The sequence below is a fragment of the Spermophilus citellus genome, assembly GCF_964194105.1.
Source record: "Spermophilus citellus genome assembly, chromosome: 6".
In the NCBI taxonomy this organism is placed as follows: Eukaryota; Metazoa; Chordata; class Mammalia; order Rodentia; family Sciuridae; genus Spermophilus; species Spermophilus citellus.
This window is the reverse complement of record NC_138187.1, coordinates 105,403,570-105,423,739: the sequence shown is the minus strand read 5'-3', so window position 1 is coordinate 105,423,739 and position 20,170 is coordinate 105,403,570. Positions and strand designations below refer to the sequence as shown.

Here is a 20,170-nt window from a genome sequence, read left to right as displayed (position 1 = left end):
ATTTTGGGTGACTTTAAGACACCTTTTTCATCACTAATTAGATCTTCCAAACAAAAGCTAAACAAAGAAACTGTAGAACTCAATAATACAATCAATAACTTAGACTTAACTGACATATATAGAATATTTCATCCTTCAATGAGAGAATATACTTTCTTCTCAGGAGCACATGGATCCTTGTCTAAAACAGACTATATACTATGCCACAAAGCAATCCTTAGCAAGTATAAAAAAATAGAGATACGATCCTGCATTCTATCAGATCATGATGGAATGAGATTAGAAATAAATTATAAAATAAGAAATAAAATCCACTCCAACACCTGGAGACTAAATAATATGCTACTGAATGAACAATGAGTTGCAGAAGATACCAAGGAGGAGATTAAAAAATTTTTACAGGTGAATGAGAACACAGATACAACATATCAAAATCTTTGAGACACTATGAAAGCAGTTCTAAGAGGAAAGCTCATTGCATAGAGTTCATTCCCTAAAAGAAGAAAAAGTCAACAAATAAATGACTTAATATTACATCTCAAAGCCCTAGAAAAAGAACAAATCAACACCAAAAGCAGCAGAAGACAGGTAATAATTAAAATCAGAGCTGAAATCAATGAAATTGAAACAAAAGAAACAATTGAAAAAATTTACAGAACAAAAAAATACAAAAAGTTGTTTTTTTTGAAAAAATAAATAAAATTGACAGACCCTTAGCCATGCTAATCAAGAGAAGGAGAGAGAAAACTCAAATCACTAACATACATGTTGATAAAGTGAATATCACAACAGACACTACAGAAATACAGAAGATAATTAGAAATTATTTTGAAAACTTGTCCTCTAATAAAATAGAAAATATTGAAGGCATTGACAAATTTCTAGAGTCATATAATTTGCCCAAATTGAATCAGGATGAAATACACAATTTAAACAGATCAATTTCAAGTGATGAAATAGCAGACACCACCAAAAGCCTACCAACCAAGAAAAGCCCAGGACCTAATGGATACACAGCCGAGTTCTACAAGACCTTTAAAGAAGAACTAATACCAATACTCTCCAATTTATTTCAGGAAATAGAAAAAGAGGCAGCAACTCCAAACTCATTCTATGAGGCCAATATCACCCTGATCCCCAAACCAGGCAATGACACATCATAAAAAGAAAACTTCAGACCAATATCTCTAATGAACATAGATGCAAAAATTCTCAATAAAATTCTGGCAAATTGAATATAAAAACATATCAAAAAGATTGTGCACCATGATCATATGGGATTCATCCCAGCAATGCAACTTTGGTTCAACATATGGAAATCAATAAATGTAATTCATCACATAAATAGACTTAAAGATAAGACTCATATGATCATCTCAATAGATGCAGAAAAAGCACTTGACAAAATACAGCACCCCTTCATGTTCAAAGCAAAAACTAGGGATAACAGGAATATATCTCAACATCATAAAGGCTACCTATGCTAAGCTCCAGGCCAACATCATTCTAAAAATGGAGAAAAATTGAAGACATTCCCTCTAAAAAGTGAAACAAGAGAGGGATGCCTTCTTTCACCACTTCTATTCAACATAATTCTTGGAACACTGGCCAGAGCAATTAGACAGACAAAAGAAATTAAAGTGATACACATAGAAAAAGAAGAATTCAAATTGGCACTATTTGCTGATGATATAATTCTATACCTAGAAGACCCTAAAAGTTCCACTAGAAAACTTCTAGAACTAGTAAATGAATTCAGCAAAGTAGCAGGATATAAAATCAATACCCATAAATCAAAGGCATTTCTGTATATCAGTGACAAATCCTCATAAAGGGAAATGAGGAAAACTACCCCATTTTCAATAGCCTCAAAAATAAAATGAAATAAAATAATCAGCTTAACAAAAGAGGTGAAAGATCTATGTAATGAAAATTACAGAACCTTAAAGAAAGAACTCAAAGAAGACCTTAGAAGATGGAAAGATCTACCTTGCTCTTGGATAGGCAGAATTAATATTATCAAAATGACAATACTTTCAAAAGCACTATACAGATTTAGTGCAATTCTGATTAAAATTCCAATGACATTCCTCATAGAAATAGAAAAAGCAATCATGAAATTCATCTGGAAAAATAAGAGACCCAGAATAGCTAAAGCAATCCTTAGCAGGAAGAGTAAAGCAGGTGGCATCACAAAACCAGATCTTAAACTATACTACAGAGCAATAGTAACAAAAACAGCATGGTATTGGCACCAAAACAGGCCGGTAGACCAATGGTACAGAATAGAGAACACAGAGACTAACCCACAAAACTACAATTATCATATATTAGACAAAGGTGCCAAGAACATGCATTGGAGAAAAGATAGCCTCTTCAACAAATGGTGCTGGGAAAACTGGAAATCCATATGCAACAAAATCAAATTAAACCCCTATCTCTCACCATGCACAAAACTCAACTCAAAATGGATCAAGAACTTAGGAATAAAACCAGAGACCCTGCGCCTAATAGAAGAAAAAGTAGGTCCTAATCTCCATCATGTGGGATTAGGCCCCAACTTCCTTAATAAGACTCTTTTGCCAAAGAATTAAAATCAAGAATCAATAAATGGGATGAACTCAAAAACAGTTTCTTCTTCACAAAAGGAACAATCTGTGAGGTGAATAGAGAGCCTACATCTTGGGAGCAAATCTTTAGCCCTCACACATCAGATACAGCACTAATCTCTAGAGTATATAAAGAACTAAAAAAGCTAACCACCAATAAATAAATAAATGAATAACCCAATCAATAAATTGGCCAAGGACCTGAAGAGACAATTCTCAGTAGATCAACAAATACATTTAAAAAATGTTCATCATCACTAGCAATTAGAGAAATGCAAATCAATATCACTCTGAGATTTCTTCTCACTCCAGTCGGAATGGCAGCTATTATGAAGACAAACAACAATAAGTATTGGTGAGGATGTGGGGGAAAAGTCACACTCATACATTGCTGGAGCTGCAAAGGGGTGAGTCAATATAGAAGCAGTATGGAGATTTCTTGGAAAATTGGGAATGAAACCACATTTGACCCAGTTGTCCCTCTCCTTGGTCTATACCCAAAGGACTTAAAAACAGCATACTACAGGAACACAGCCACATCAATGTTTATAGCAGAACAATTCACAATAGCTAAACTGTGGAACCAACCTAGATGCCCTTCAGTGGATGAATGGATAAAAAAAATGTGGCATATATACACAATGGAATATTACTCAGCAATGAAAGAGAATAAAATCATGGCATTTGCAGGTAAATGGATGGAGTTAGAGAAGATAATGCTAAGTGAAGTTAGCCAATCCCCAAAAAGCCAAATGCCAATTTTTTTTATATAAGGAGACTGATACATAGTGGGATAGGGAGCGGGAGCATGGGAGGAATAGATGAACTCTAGATAGGGCAGAGGGTTTGGAGGGGAAGGAAGAGGGCATGGGGTTATTAATGATGGTGGGATGGGACAATCATTATTATCCAAAGTACAGGATTGAAGACACAAATTGGTGTAAATATACTATGTATACAACCAGAGATATGAAAAATTGTGCTATATATGTGTAATAAGAATTATAATGCATTCTGCTATCACATATAATTAAAAAAATAAAATAAAAAATAATTTATTGACAAAATAAAAGAAATAAAATAAAAATAATTTATTGACAAAAGAAAAGAACAGAAAGTTTTTATTTTAATAAAGTCCAGCTTATCAATTATTCCTTTAATGGATCCAAACTTTGGTGTTTTGTCTAAAACGTTGCCATACCCAAGTCCCCTAGATGTTCTTCTGTTATCTTGTAAGAATTTTAGACTTTTGCATTTTAAACTTAGAACTATGTTCCAGTTAGAGTTAGTTTTTTATGAAATGAGTGAAGTCTGTGTCTAGATTCTTCTTGCTTCTAGATGTCCACTTGTTCTAGCACCATTTGTCAGAAGTATGTCTGTGCTCCATTGAATTGCCTTTGCTTCTTTGTCAAAGATCAGCTGACTCTATTTGTGTGGGGCTATTCCTGGGTTCTCTGTTCTGTTTCACCAATCTAGTTGCATATGCATTCGCCAGTGCCACACTGTCTTGATATCAACAGCTCTATAGTAATTCTTCAAGTCAGGTAATGTCAGCCCTATGACTTTGATCTTCTTCTTCAATATTGTGTTGTGAAGTCTAAGTCTTTTGAATAAGTTTTATATAAACTTTAGCATAAGTTTTTTGAGATCCACAAAATAATTTACTGGGTCTTTGATTGAAATACCATTGAAAATATAGACCAAGACAGGCATGGTGGTGCATGCCTGTAATACCAGCGGCTGAGACAGGAGAATCGTGATTTCAAAGCCAGCCTTCCGCAATGGTGAGGTGCTAAGCAACTCAGTGAGACCCTGTCTCTAAATAAAATACAAAATAGGACTGGGGATGTGGCTCAGTGGCTGAGTGCCCCTCAGTTCAGTCCCCCCCCAAAAAAGGAAATAGAAACCAGGATGTTAAAAATTGACATCTTGATGAGATTGAGTTTTCCTGTCTCTAAACACAAAATATCTCTCCATTTATATTTGATGTAGTTCATCAAAGTTTTATAGTTTTCCTCATTCAAATCTTGCATTTATTTTGTTAAATCATATCTAGGTATTTTGTTCTTTTAAATGCTACTGTCAATAGTATTGTATTTTTAATTTCAAATTCCAATTATTCTTTATTGTGATATAGAAAAAAGTGGCTAACTTTTGTATGTTAACTTTATACTGTGCAAACTTGCTTTAATTGATTATTAATTCTAAGAGTTTTTTGGTTAATGCTTTTGGATTTTCTCCATAGAGAAGTATAACATTTGTGAACAGTTTTATTTCTTCTTTCCCAATCAGTAGGTATTCTTTCTTTCCTTTTTTATTTTATTTTATTTTTTTTGTCCTATTCCATTAACTAGAGTGTACAGATGTTGAAAAGAAGTGAAGAGAAGGAATATCCTTGCCTTATTCCTGGTCTTTGTAAGATAGCTTCTAGTTTCTTGCCATTAACTAACATTAAGTAGAATTTTAGTTAGCTGTAGGGTCTTGATAGATGACATTTATCAAATTGAAAATATTCCTTCTATTGCTACCTTGCTGAGAGTTTATATCCTGGTGTTGGATTTTGTCAAGTTCTTCTTCTGCATTTATTATACGACCACGTAATTGTATTTTTTTTGTGACCTATTGACATTATGGATTACATTAATTGATTTTTGAAGTTGACCTGGCTTTGTATACCTGAGATAAATCCAACTTGGTCATTGTCTCAGTCAGCTCGGGCTGCTATAACAAAGTACTATAGATGAGTGGCATAAACAACAAACACTTATTTCTCACAGTTTTTGGAAACTTAAGAATCCAAAATTCAAGTGTTAACATTGCCATGTTCTGGTGAAGTCCCTTTTCCAAGTTGTAGATAGCTGTTGTCTCCTTGTATACTTATTTGGCAGGAAGAGAACTTGGGAGCTCCCTGGACTCTATTTTATAAGGGCACTAATCCCATTGGTGAGTATTTTATCTTCATGATCTAAATTACCTTCTTAAGGTAGAATTTAAAAATATGAATTTCAAAGGAAACAAACATTCATCTGTAATAGTCATAATGTGTAATTCTTTTTCTACCTTTTTGGATTTGATTCACCATTTTTGAGGATTTTTTGCCTTCATGTTCTGGAGAGATATTTGTTGTTAGCCTTATTTTCTCATAATGTCTGTCTGGTTTGGGTATTAGGGTACATTGGCCTTATAGAAGTAGTTCAGAAGTATTCCTTCTGCTTCCATTCTCTGTAAGAGATTGAAGGGAATAGATATAATTTCTCTTAAACATTTGATAAAATTCATCAGTGAATCCATTGAGCTTGGTGTTTTCTGTGAAAAGTCAATTAATTTTTTCTTATATAAAATTAATTTTATTTTTATTTGTTCTTTTTAATTATACAGGACAATAGAATGTATTTTGATATATCACATATACATGAAGAATAACTTCCCATTTTTGTGGTTGTACATGATGCAGAGTTACACTGGTTATATATTCATATATAAGCATAGGAAAGTTTTGTCAGATTCATTCTATTCTTTCCTATTCCCAATCCCCCATCCTTCCCCCAACTCCTCCCTGTCCAATCTGGTGAATTTCCACTCCCCACCCTATTATGAGTTAGCATCTGCATATCAAAGAGAATATTCGGGCATTTGTTTTTTGGGGGGATTGGCTTCTTTCACTTAGCATGATAGTCCCTTCTTCCATCCATTTACTGGCAAATGCCATAATTCCATTCTTCTTTATGGCTAAGTAATTATTCCATTGTGAAATATGTACCACATTTTCTTTATTCATTTAACTATTGAAGGGAACCTTAGTTCCATAGCTTAGCTATTGTGAATTGAGCTGCTATGAACATTGATGTGACTGCATCACTGTAGTATATTCATTTTAAGTCCTGTGAGTAAAGACTGATGAGTGGAATAACTGAGTTGAATGATGGTTCCATTCCAAATTTTCTGAGGAATCTCCATACTGCTTTCCAGAGTGGTTGTACCAATTTGCAATCCTACCAAATCCTTGCCAACATTATTGTTACTTATATTCTTTATAATTGCCATCTGACTAGAGTGAGATGGAATCTCAGTGTGGTTTTAATTTGCATTTCTCTAATTGCTAGTGATGATGAACATTTTTTCCATATATTTATTGACCAATCATATTTCTTCTGTGAAGTGTCTTTAATTCCATTTCTTTAGTAGATACGGCCTTTTTAGATGGTCTATTTCTTCTTTTGTGTTTTGGTAGATGGTATCTTTCAAAGAACTGGTCCATTTCATCTAAGTTTTCAAATCTGTAGGCATAAAGTTATTCATAATGTTCCTTTTTTATCTGTTTAACATCTCTGAGATCTGAAGCAAAGTTTCTCCCTTTCATTTCTGATATTAGTAATTTGTGCCCTATCTTTTTTCTAAGACTGGCTTATTGATTTTATTTATATTTTCATGATACTAGCTATTGTTTTTTTGTTGGTTTTCTCTATTGATTTCCTGTTTTCAATTTCATTCATTTCTGCTCTACATTTTATTATTCCTAACTTTCTCCTTACTTGGATTTCATTTACTTTGTTTTTCTACTTTCCCAAGTTGAAAGCTTAGCTGACTAATTTCAGATCTTTATTTCTTCTAACATATGCACTCAACACCAAAAATTTCCCTCTTAAGAACTGATTTCTCAATATTGCATGAATTTGTTACATTTTCATTTTCATTTAGTTCAAAACATATTTTAATTTCTCTTCAGATTTCTTTAACATGCATTATTCAGAAATGTGTTGTGTAATCTCCACATATTTTGGGATTTTCCATAATCCTTATGTTATAGATTTTAGCTTAATTCTGTATAATCTTCAGAGTGAACAATAAATGATTCCTATTTTCTTAAATTTGTTTAAGTATGTTTTATACCCAGAATGTAGTCTATTTTGGTGACTATTTCATATGAGCATAAGAATGTGTTCTCCTGTCATTGGATGAAGTAGTCTATAGATGCCCATTTTCTTCAGTTGAGTTCAATGGTGTACACTGACTTTCTGCCTACTAGATCTGCTCTCTTTTTTTTTTTTTATAAACAAGTGGTGAAGTCTCCAACTAGAATAAAAAATGGATTCATTTATTTGTCCTTGAAGTTCTATCAGTCTTTTTCTCATGTAGTTTGATGCTCTGAGTTATTAGGTGCATACACACTAAAAATTGTTATGTTTTGTAGGAGAATTGACATCCTAATTGCTAGTTCCTTTCCTTTTCCCTAAAATTTTTTTCTGATTAATAATATTACATATTTATACTTTCTTTGTCTCTTTCTTATATATATATATATATATATATATATACACATATATATATACTTAAAGTGTATTTCTCATAAACTGTATAATTGGGTCTTATTTTTTATCCCTCTGACAATTTCTTTCTCTTAATTGGTATATTTAGATTATTGACATTTAAAGAGCTTTTTGATGTAATTGGATATCTACTATATTTATTACTGGGTTTTATTCATTGCCCTTACCCTTTGTTCCTGTTTTTGTCTTTTCACTCTTTTTCTGCTCTCATGGATTTAATTGAACATTTTCTAAAATTCCATTTTATTTAAATATAATTTTTCTCCTCCTTTTCCTTCTCCTTTCCTCCTCCTCCTCCTCCTCTTTCTCCTTCTCCTTCTTTTTCTTTCTCTCCTTTTCCTTCTCATTCCTTTTTCAACTACTTTTAGAGATTGCCCTAGAATTTATAATATACATTTACAACTAATCTGAACTAAACTTTCAAATAACACAAAACAAAATCATGAGTAATGTGATAGCTTATAGTTAAAAGATACTATTAATTCTTACCCTTGTTTATTGCTTTATTATTTTACTTACATATACGCATACATAATATGCACATACATCTACACAGGATCAAAGATGCCATTGATATTATTTTGAACAGTCTGTTATTTGTTGGATCATTTACAAATAAGAAAAATAAGTTATTTCATCTTCACTTTTTCTTTCTTTGATTCTTTTTAATGTAAAAATAAATATCTCATATATATGATTTTCCTTCTCTTTGAAGAACTTCTCTTAATATTTCTTGTAAGACAAACCTACTGACAATAAATTCCTTCAATTTTTACTTGTCTTGAAAAAGTTTTATTTCTTCTGCCCTTTTGAAGAGTAATTTTGCAGGGTGCAGAATTCTAGACTGGTTTTTAATTTCCTTTTTTTTTTCTCCAACACTAAATATTTCACATTACTCTCCTGCTTACAGAGTATCTTAAAAGTCAGATGTAATTATTTTCTGTAGATGTATAGATGTGTGTGTGTGTGTGTGTGTGTGTGTGTGTGTGTGTGTGTGGTGTTTATTGTTCCTGTTTTCAGAGATTCCAGAGTTCATTTTTTTGTTTGTTTTGTCTTATATTCATTTGGGAAAATCCTCAATGAATGTCACTTCAAATATTTCTTCTCTCCTTTCCCCCCCTTTTCTTTTTCTGCATGCCCATTATAAATATTCCACTTCCACAGTTACGCCACAGTTCTTGGGTATGCTCTTTACTTTTCTGTCTTGGAAGAAGTTTCTACTCACATATCCTCAAACACATAGATTCATTCATTCTTTCTTTCTCTCTCTCTCTCTCTCTCTCTCTCTCTCTCTCTTTCTTTCTTTTTTGTACTAGGGATTGAACCTAAGGGCACACATAACCTAATTTAAGCCACATCCCCAGCCCTTTTCATTTTTTATTTTGAGACAGAGTCTCACTAGATTTGTTTACAGCCTTGCTAAATTGCTGAGGCTGGCCTATAATCTCAGCCTCCCGTGTGCCAATGTGCAGTCTTCTAATGAGCCTATCAAAGGTATTTTTTTAATTTTTGCTATTGTTTTGATCTCTAGTGTTTCTTTTTGGTTCTTTCATAGAATGTCTATCTTTTGGCTTACATTACACATCTGTTTTTGCCTGTTGTTTACTTTATCCGTCACAGCCTTTCGCATGTTAATCCTAGTAGTTTTAAATTCCCAGTATGATAATTCTAATACCCCTGCCATATTTTCTGTCTATTTTAGTATGCCTTTGAATTTTTTCTTGAATGTCAGCCATGATAACAGAGGTAAAAAAAGAATTGCTGCAAATAGGGCTTTAGTAATATGGTGGTTAGCTATGGGAAAGACTATGTGCCCGTTAGTCTTGAAACCAGGAGTCAGTCTTTTAGTGAGTCTACGTCTCTGAACTGTGAACTTCACAGGGCTTCTCCATTTGCCCTTAGTTGGGGTTGGATGGCTAGAGTGAATTGAAATTGAATATTTCCCTTCTCTCAGGTTGGTTAGTCTCTGAAAAAAAACCCTGAAGTTTAGGACTTGGTATTATAGTTTCTCAGGAAAGTAGGCCTTGTTAAGAACAGAATACTCTGGTATATTTCAATAACTCCCTTCTTCCTCTCCCTGCCAGAAGCCTGAGAGGATTTTTCTCTAATTTTTACTTGAGAACTTGGTGAGCTCTTGGAGACAAAATCTACACAATGTAGGGTGCTCCCCCTGTGCCTGGGCCCTTGGGTTTTAACACTCACAGTAACCCATGCTGAGCCTCCAGAAATTTGTTACTGAAAGTTTAGGTCATTCTACCTTGGTATCAGGTGCCCTGGATGTTTCTGCATATGAATTTCAGTTCAGTATATTGTGATTCTCACTATCTACCTACCTGTCTCCCCAATTTGAAGGCGGCAGAACTACCCTGTGACCTCACATATCTGACGTATCTAAGAAAAACTCAACTATTGATTTTTCAATTTTTTCATTTTTTAAAAAATTTGTTTTTAGGATGGAATGACAACTTCCAAACTCCTTTTTGTCATACTGGGAACCAGAAGTCTTGATATATTTTTCTAAGAATCTTTCATGGGGTACAATTCACGTGCCATAAAACTTACCATGTATAAGTGTCTAATGATACATTTATGCATTCAATGATACATTTATGTAACCATCACCACTACAAGTTTTAGAACACTCAGTTTCATCAGTCTCTGTGCCCATTTGGTATCCCTGTTCCTACCACCAGCTCCTAGGCAACCACTGTTCTGCCTCTATATATTTGCCCTTTTGTACATTTCATATAAATGGAATCATAAAATATGCAAGGGTTTTTGTCCAGCTTTTGTCACTTAGCATAATGTTTTTGAAGTTTGTCTGCTGTAGCACAGATCTCAATGAATTTTTAAAGTTAAAAATTAAAATGCAATCACTGTTCTTTAGTTAATAACAAGCATTTATCCAGATTGAAAATAAATCAGCCCATTATTCAAGTTCACCTTGCCATCTGGTGTATTATACACAAAATGTTATGGTTGTGCTATGTATGGCCAATACAAACTACTGGTTAGTTTAAACAATAATTTTAAAAGTATGAAGTTTGGTTAACAGACCAACATTTTTCAAATTTAGTTATAGATGTAGCTGTATTGATCTATTGCAGTAGATCACAGTGATAAATGACAAATGAGCAAAACTGCTGTGAAGAGAACACGTCATATTCAGATTTGCTTGAGCAACTTCAATTTCCTCCTGAAAAATCTGATTAACCTTGTCAAGCAAATGGAATATTTAACATCTAATTTTTTGGAAAACAAGTTTGAAAGTTCCAAGACTGTGATGTTTTATCATGATAAAAATTTTGAAAGCCACAAAATGTTCACTTACATAAACCATGTACTTACAAATTGTCCTCAAGTCTCTTCAAGGATTCCAAAACTAATGAATGAACACTGTCTAAGGAGCAGGATCCAAAGCAATTTAGGGATGGGATATATCTAATTTTCATAACCCAGTCATTATGTAGCTTCCTTTTAACACTGGGAATGCAAAAAGAGGGTAGAGTATTATGTTAGATACACAAACACATTTCAATTGAGCATTTAATTTGAGTAACTGAATTGCAACTCTGAGCCATGCTAAGAATACAGTTCTATGGGTTATGCCACTTTTAACTAACTAAAATTTCCTACTCTAGCCTATTTAAAATGAAAAAAAAAATTAAAAGATTCTCATCAACTTTTAAGCTATAAACTCAGAACTAAAGGAACAATTTGGAAAGATCTCAGTCTCTAATTGGCAATATCATCCTTACTTCACTGAAAAAATTCTGATCATCCAAGTGGTGCAGTACATTTCATATTGGTTTATGGCTTATGAATCAATTCAGCTGAAAAATACATCTGTATTTTCCATTAATTTTCACAATTGGAGAAGTGGAAAATTTGAAATCCCAACCATTGGTGAAGGGGAGGCTAGAATACCCATTCAATTTCTTGCTCAAGGATTGTCCTTCATTGCTTCACAGAGCATTTGAGTGGGAGGCTTAAAATCAGAAGTCTAAATCTCTGCCTCAAACATGTTGTCTTAACCAGGAAAAAGCTATCCTTAGGTGTTATAGTTATTCACATGTAATGATTTGTTTCCTCATTCACGTATATTAGTGACCTACTTATCCCAGGTATCAAGGACATAAAGTGATGATGAAGATGAAATTCTTCTCACCATGTTGCTTAGATTCTAGTTGAACAGACATGTTTACAACTCAACTAAAGCTCTACAATATGGGATTAAGAAGAGGAGAGAGATACTTTTTATCTGTGCCAGATTTTGTTTAATTCTGAACTCATGGTGCTGGCTATTTCTCTCTTTATTTTGTATATTAGTGTTTGCTACCTATGTCCCCACCCATTCGACATGAATGAATTCTTGTAGATGTCAACCACAAGAAAGCTTTTTTGATGACTCTAGAACGTAACTATCTTAAGCCTTAATATTTTTCATTCTGTCAAGTTTCAGGAACTCTTGGTATGGGAAACTGTCTCAACATTCAGCCTATATATACATCTGAGTTTTGAAAGATTTAGATAATCTATGATTAGATTGTCTACATGTAAATAATGATCCACAAGAACCAGTGTGAATTATCATTCATTTAACTGTACCCAGATTCCTCAAATTCCCCAGATTCCCAAATTTCATTTATGATTATGCCTAATGGAAATAGGAACTGAAGAATGGGTCATGGGTTTTCTGACAAGTGGTATAGATCTCAGTAAAGATTCATGTCTCAGCTTTTGGTGAACCATTGGTGAGGCTTACACTGCTCAGATATAAAGGGAAGAAAGTGGAACCCGTTTCTTAATGACTCTGTCATTCTTAGAGTTACAGCAATGGGGTTAGTCTTACGATTACAATGTCCATGTTTTTGAGTAGGGTAAATTGCACATTCTAACCCAAAAATTAACCCTATTTGTTACTTATTTGTATGATCCCACATTTTAAATTTTTTTCAATTATAAAAGAAAGATGTTTGGGCTGGGATTGTGGCTCAGCGGTAGAGCATTTGCCTCACATGTGTTCAATTCTCAGCACTGCATATAAATAAATCAAGAAAATAAAGGTTCATCAACAGCTAAAAAATATATATATATTTTTTAAAAAGATGTTTTATAAAAAAATTAGGAAGCAAAAAACAAACCAGAAAACAGAAATCATATCTCTGAAGTATCATAGACACTCATTGTTAATATTTTGGATAATTACACTTAATATTTGTCTAAACAAAAATACATATTCATGAACACAGATATGCAATGTATTTACAAAACTGGATTGACGCATTCATAGATAATTTTTGTGTGTGTGGGTATGATGCTGGATATTGACCCCAGGAGTTTTCTTATATTTTAGTTATAGATGGACACAATATCTTTATTTGTTTATTTGTTTATTTTTTTATGTGGTGCTGAGGGCCGAACCCAGTGCCTCACATGTACAAGGCAGGCACTCTGCCACTGAGCCACAACCCCAGCCCCCAATTTTTTTTTTCTTTTTCTTTTCTTTTTTCTTTTTTTTTTTTTGTGGTGCTGAGGATTGAACCCAGGGACTTGTACATGCAGGGCAAGCACTCTACTAACTGAGCTATATCCCCAGCTGACCCCAGGAGTTTTCATATACAATGCAATCACTCTGCTATTGAGCCACAACTTAAGTCCCAGATAAATTGTTTTTCACTTAATATTACATCATAAACATTTTTCAAAATATAATTTAATGGGTACATGGCATTCTTTTCTTTCTTTTTTTTTTTTAAAGAGAAAGAGAGAGAGAGAATTTTTTTTTAATATTTATTTTTTAGTTCTCAGCGGACACAACATCTTTGTATGTGGTGCTGAGGATTGAACCCGGGCTGCACGCATGCCAGGAGAGCGCGCTACCACTTGAGCCACATCCCCAGCCCCGGGTACATGGCATTCTTGAATATGGTTATCCCATGATGTAGTGGACATCTTTGATACCATAAAAGCTTTTGGGAGTCTGACAAAAAAAAATGTATCTTATACATAAATTTATTACATACATATGAACATTTTATTAAAAATATAAATGTTCATTTATATAAATTATATCTGAATTATTTACGAAAATTAATAATTTAATTACTCATTTCCCTATAATAGACATGAGACAATTTAATGTTAGAAATTATGCTGTGAAAACTATATTGATATTCTGAACTCCCAGGGATTTCAGGTCCCAATGTATAAATGTTTATTAGGCATTTGATATATCCTTCCCAACTGCTTTCTGGAAAATTTGATCTAATTCACACTTCCCCATTTTTAATAGTTTCTAATTTAAAATGAAAAAAATGAATCAGATTTTAAGTTGTACTCACTTGATGAAAAAGGAAATGCAAATTTTAATTCAAAATTTAACTTTTTCTACTAATAAAAGTAATATATGCCCTACTCAAAAACATGGACATTGTAATTGTAAGGAAGATGATAATAATCACCATTATCTTACTAGTTGGTGATAACTGTTAGCATTTTAGTATGAAAATCACTTTGAAGTGTTTATTGACCATTTATTTGTAAGATGTGTGCATATGCATGAATTATCTGTTCATATCCTTTGTTCATTCTCTTGGAGAATTTTTGTTTTTAATTGAATTTTAAGACACATTAAAGAACGTTGACTTATTGTCTATAATATTTATGGCAGAATTTATTTGTTTTTATTTACCTTTTAAAAGGATATTTTTTATGTCTTTGAGGTTTTATTTGGTAGTCAAGTCTATCAAACTTTTTCTTTAAATTCTAAGTTAATTGCTTTATGTTTAGAATCTTCTTTGAAGAGCTAGTAAAAAGTCATACATGTACATATAATTCAATTTCTATAAATATATCTTTTCTAGATTTAAATTTTTAATTTAACTCTTCAATCCATTCAAGTATCTGTAAGTTTTAGTTGCCAGAAGCACTTAAAATAGGAATTTCACATCATTACCCTAGTACATGTATGAAGACACAAATTTGTGTATGACCAGAGAAATGAAAAATTGTGCTCCTTTTGTGTACTATGAACTGAAATGCATTCTGCTGTCATGTGTAACAAATTAATTAATTATTTTTTTTAAACAGGGAATTTGAATGGTTAATTTTCCTGTTTTCTCCTCTATTATATTGGAAGATTCTTGAGCCAAGAAATGCTTTTTGTTCAGCTTTGAATCTCAAATCTCTTTTATGGGGCTGGCATCTAATGTGTGTGCGTATAATTGAACAATGACTACAATTATTAAAACAAATGGACTACTTGTTACCTTTTAAAGTTCTTTGAGTCCAAGACCTGAGTTTGTAATTTCTTTTTGGTTTTTGCCTGCTTTAGTCCAAAGTCATCACTGTTAATTGTGAATCTGTTCACAAAACCACCATCATCTCCTAGAAGGATGTCATCCCGGCAGAGCTGGTCAGGCAGAGATGCCACACACACACACAGAAGGCAGTGATCCATGGGCTTTATGACATAGTAGTTCTCCTATAAACAAACAAATGCTTTTAATGAGCATTAGTATTAATAAATACTAATAGGGCTGGGAGAATATGTGAACATGTGCTTAGCATGCATAAGACACTGTTCAATCCCCAGCAACCCCCCCAAAAAAATTCCTATTATCCTTAGTATTTGATAAGTTTTATTTTCTGATATTTTTCATCTTAAATTCTCTCACACTGATAAAAGAATTTGAAAGAAAAAAAAAAGTTCACCAAATAGAAGTTAATGAACACTCATCATGAGCCCAGTATTGTGCTTTTGGGTGTTTTTGTGGGGAAAAAGGTAGAGGTACCTGTGTCTCTTAATGATATTTTATTATGTATTACTGAATAGTCTTCTCCTGGATTTGTAAGGAAATATTAACAAGAAGTATAAAAAGGTTCAGTAAAATGTCATACATGTACATATAATTCTATTTCTATAAATATATCTTTTCTTGATTTAAATGTTTTATTTAACTCTTCAATTCATTCAAGTATCTGTAAGTTTTAGTGGCCAGAAGCACTTAAATAAGAGTGAAAACAGGACCCTGGGTTGCATACCATTGACATAAAACTGGGTTGTAAAAACAGAAAAACTAAATATCAAAGTTCCATGTATTTTATAAGGAGTTATCAGGAGAAGAAAATATCCTAACATTCAAGTTGATCCAGAAATAATCAACAAACATTAGTTAAGCTGACTTTGAACTATCCAATAGGTTCACTAATCTAGGCTACGATTGCTCTTCCAGAGAACTCTCTAAGAGAGAAGAAAAGAAATTTAAATTTTTGTTATTTGTTCCATCTTCTTTAGAATGAATGAGAGTGGAACATGTTCAGAGGCTCCTTCAGTCATTAAACAAACAAATATTTACTGGACACCTGTGTGCCAAGAATTATTCCAGGCATGGGGTATACAGTGATGAATAGAACAAAGTTTCTGACTTTGTGGAGCTGGCAGGCTAGTAGGAAGACAGCAGAGTACAACAGAGCACGCAACAGGACTTGCACCTAAGGAAATGAATTATAGCGCTGCACACAGCGTGAATAGCCTGCTGTAAGTCCCAGGGTCAGAAAAATGACCTTTGATTTAGGACCAGAATTGATGGAGAGAAAGGTAAAGAAGAGGTTGAGAGGAAGGATCCCTCGAAGAAGATTAATGCCAAAAAAGTAGAAAGGCAAGAAACTGTGGAACCTTGTCCTGGCCAAGACAGTGGGAGATGATGTGCCGGATGCAAGGATTTTTGCCTTCAGAGAGTAAGAAGTAGGGGGGGTGTGTTTCCAGTTAAATCTATGTATGGAAGGGCTTGAATTTGAAAAAGAACAAGTCATAGACTTAGTTTTACTCAGGAAAGCAAAAGCAAGTCCATCTGCTGAGAGGGAGGGGGACTGAGAAAATAATGAAATTTTGGAATACTTGTGAGGAATGGTTGAGTGAGTTGACAAAGGACAAGAACGAGATCAGACAGTGGCTGCTGAGAGCTATGTCTGCAGACCCTGAGTTGCAAATGATGCCAAATAGTGTGGTTTGTGCTTTTCCACAGCAATGCTTAGCTCCTGTGAATGGACAGAGAATATGTAACATTTATCCACATTGATAGGCAGACACTAAAGAGAGTGGAGGGCGAAGATGACCAGCCCAGATGATCTTCCTAGTGGCACAGGCAGAAATAAAAGAGAAGTGTGAGAGGAAGTGAAGTCTGGAGAAGAAACTTTCAAAAGGGACTGGAAACTTCTATGGGATTGAAAAAGAGTGAAAACAGGAAAGCTCAAAGGACCCAAGTCCAGGGTACTGAAGTTCAGGATTTCAGAAATTAACAAAGTTAGGTCTATAAATTGGAGAGAGTGACATACTATGTGACAAAGCACACTAAGCAACCAGCAGCCTTTTATTTTATTTTTAAATTTTTTTACAGTTGTAGATGGACATCATGACTTTATTTGTTTAGTGTTTTTTTTTTTTATGCATTGTTAAGGAAGGAACCCAGCGTGTCATACATGCTAGGCAAGGGCTCTGCCACTGAGCTACAGCCCCTGCCCCAGCCTTCTGGCATCAGTAGTTGGTTACAATAGCAGGACAAATCACACAAAATAGTTTAGTATCTCATTGAAGCTAGGAACATGTAAGGAATGGAAGAAGATTAAATAACTACTTCATCTTCCATGTCCTTCAGAGTCAGCCTGAACCATGAAAAAAAAAATTTTTATAGTCCTAATGCTCAGCAATCTTACTTCTCCCTGAGCCCCTATTGTAGTTGCATCTTTTTACTGTAGAATTTGATGTCCTTTTATGTTATACATTGTGTTTATTCATGAGGTCCTTCAAGACTGAGTGGTTTTTGAAGGCAGAGAACATGTTCATTACTTCTAAATGTCTGCAAATTGCTCAGTCACAAAAGAGCTGCTTCATTAGACTTTTTTCCAGAATTTGGCAATTTGATTTTTGTAATTTTTTTTAACCTAATGAAGCTGGACTGGAGAAAAAAGTGTTGGAAAGCATAACCAGAAAAATAATGCTTAGATTAAGAGAATGGGCATACAAGAGGAAAGGAATTACCCTCTCCTCAAAACCAAAACTAGGCAAAAACCCCTGAATTAAATATGCACTTAATGGGAAGAACATTTCCTTTTAATCACAGAATGTGAATATGGAACTTGATCTGAGAGGTTATTTAGTTAAGTCCTCTGATTTTGTATTTGAGGAAGGTGACCTTCACTACGGAAACTGTGTTGTTCATATCCTCACCAATACAAATTGACATTCTCGTTTCTTTTGAGTATTTCTCTTGGCACAGTACCTGGCTGTTCCCTTGAGCTTTATAATCCCAGACAATGATAGTCCTTTCTGTAGTGGCAACAATTCGTTTCAGCTGGGAGAGGTAATCGCATCCTGTAATCCAGGAAGTATCCTGATAGAAAAGCACAGAACTAGGGGTCATAATGCAATTCCTCCTGTGACTTGGTGGTAGATATTAAAGAGTAAGTTATTGATGTTTAAAAAACCCAGTTTGTAGAGAAGCCATCAGCTGGAGAGTGATTCAGCTAGTGTAGGTGCTGCTCCTGGAAGAACACTGCAGCTGAAAGAGCTGCCAATTTTTGCGATATTCACTTTTTTTTGAGACTTCTTCACAGTGAGCATAGGGAGCTAGATTTGGGGCACTGATTACACAGGTTCTCTCGCCCTGGTGCATGCTCAGACTATTAACTCGTGATCACTGGACAATGATAAGCTGAGGCCAAGGAGTTTGTCTTGTGTTTTGCCAAAAGTCACCAAGCTAGCATAGCTGGAATCTGTAATATCAACACCAACACCCCGGGGAACAGAAGCAATAGTTTCCACTTAACGAATGCCTGATGTGCCAGAAACTGCTCCATGAGTTTCAAATGTGCCCTTGAATTCTGTAAAACCTGTTAGGAATTCTAATGGGCTTATCCCACTTAAGAAATGGAAGCTCAGAGGTTTAAAGGAATGGAATCTCAGAGGTTTAAAGAGAATCCATACTCCTTTGCCACACAGCATGGCACCCTGCTTCCATAGTTCAGTGCATTCATTCAGAGCTTTTCCCTGTCTCTAATAAACCTATAGTAGGATTCAGAAAGCAAATCACTGTAGTTTTATATCTGCTGAAGATTACTGTTCAGTTCACTGATAAGGATTAAATAATTACAAAATTGCACTAGAATTTTGATGTTATTTTTAAATTTAAAATAAAGTGCTCTCTAATTATTTCCATTGGCTGCCTCCTTGTTTTTATAATTTGCGTTGTATCATTTTTATATCCTTCCATAGTAGGTGCTCAGAAAAACTCAGGAGAACCTCTTAAATTGAAATTTCCAAGGAGTAATCGGCTTCCAAGCAATTCTCTGCAGATAAGGAAGCAAGACCTGAGTTGTCTTTGTTATTTTTCCAGGTTTAGGGTTTTTCAATTTTAATTTTTTGGTACTGGGGATTTAACCCATGGGTTTATCACTTAATCACTGAGATGCATTCCCAGCCCTTTTTTAGATTTAATTTGGAGACAGGGTCACACTGAGTTGCTTAAAGCCTCTCTAAGTTGCTGAGGTTGGCTTTGAACTCATCCTCCTGCCTCAGCCTCCAGAGTAGCTGGGATTACAGGAATGCACCACCACACTCGACTCCAGGTTTAGTTTTGATCCTAGTCAAAAACAATCTATAAAACATAGTCACAGCCTGTTCAGGTACTTCATTGCGATTTTGATTAATTATGAAGGATTCATCATTATAGTCCTAATTGGACTTTATTAGAAATTTTTAAAATGTACTTACTGTAACACTGGTGCTGGTCTGAACTCTCATCTGTGGATAAAGAAAGAGAATAATGAAACCTAGTTGGCCCTACAATTAGGAATGAGAATGCTGTCTATGAAAACACAGTCTCCTTGGATTAATCTCACTTATTTTATCTGCCATGAGTTACCTCTCTGTTTGACCTTGAATAATGTAGCTCAGTTTGCATTGAGCTAGGCTTATACTTCTTTGGCTTGTCCTTAGGCCTGGTGACTGTCCTCTTAAGAGTCTTACATTTGACTAGTTATTTTGTTCCTTCTATCTGCAACCTACCTCACATTCTTATTTATTTAGAGCAACATTTGATACCAAAAGTTGGAAATGTAAATTCTAACAGCAATGACAAGAGTAATTCAAATAATGCTAATGAGATCAATAGGAACATAGGGTTATATAGAAGAATCTAGCACTGTTTGATTTGGAAGATCTCTCTCCAAGTT

General features: G+C 34.2%; 1 protein-coding gene across 1 annotated transcript in view; it reads right to left on the bottom strand.

The window, feature by feature from the left end:
* Window positions 1-20,170, bottom strand: part of WDR64 (WD repeat domain 64) — a gene marked incomplete at both ends in the record, with an annotated part of 144,767 nt that overhangs the window by 87,938 nt on the left and 36,659 nt on the right. Inside the window, 4 exons of the mRNA XM_081298203.1 lie at window positions 11,285-11,419; window positions 15,208-15,422; window positions 18,220-18,330; window positions 19,710-19,739. Coding sequence (XP_081154329.1) covers window positions 11,285-11,419; window positions 15,208-15,422; window positions 18,220-18,330; window positions 19,710-19,739 — 491 coding nt within the window. The remainder of the gene's footprint in view (window positions 1-11,284; window positions 11,420-15,207; window positions 15,423-18,219; window positions 18,331-19,709; window positions 19,740-20,170) is intronic.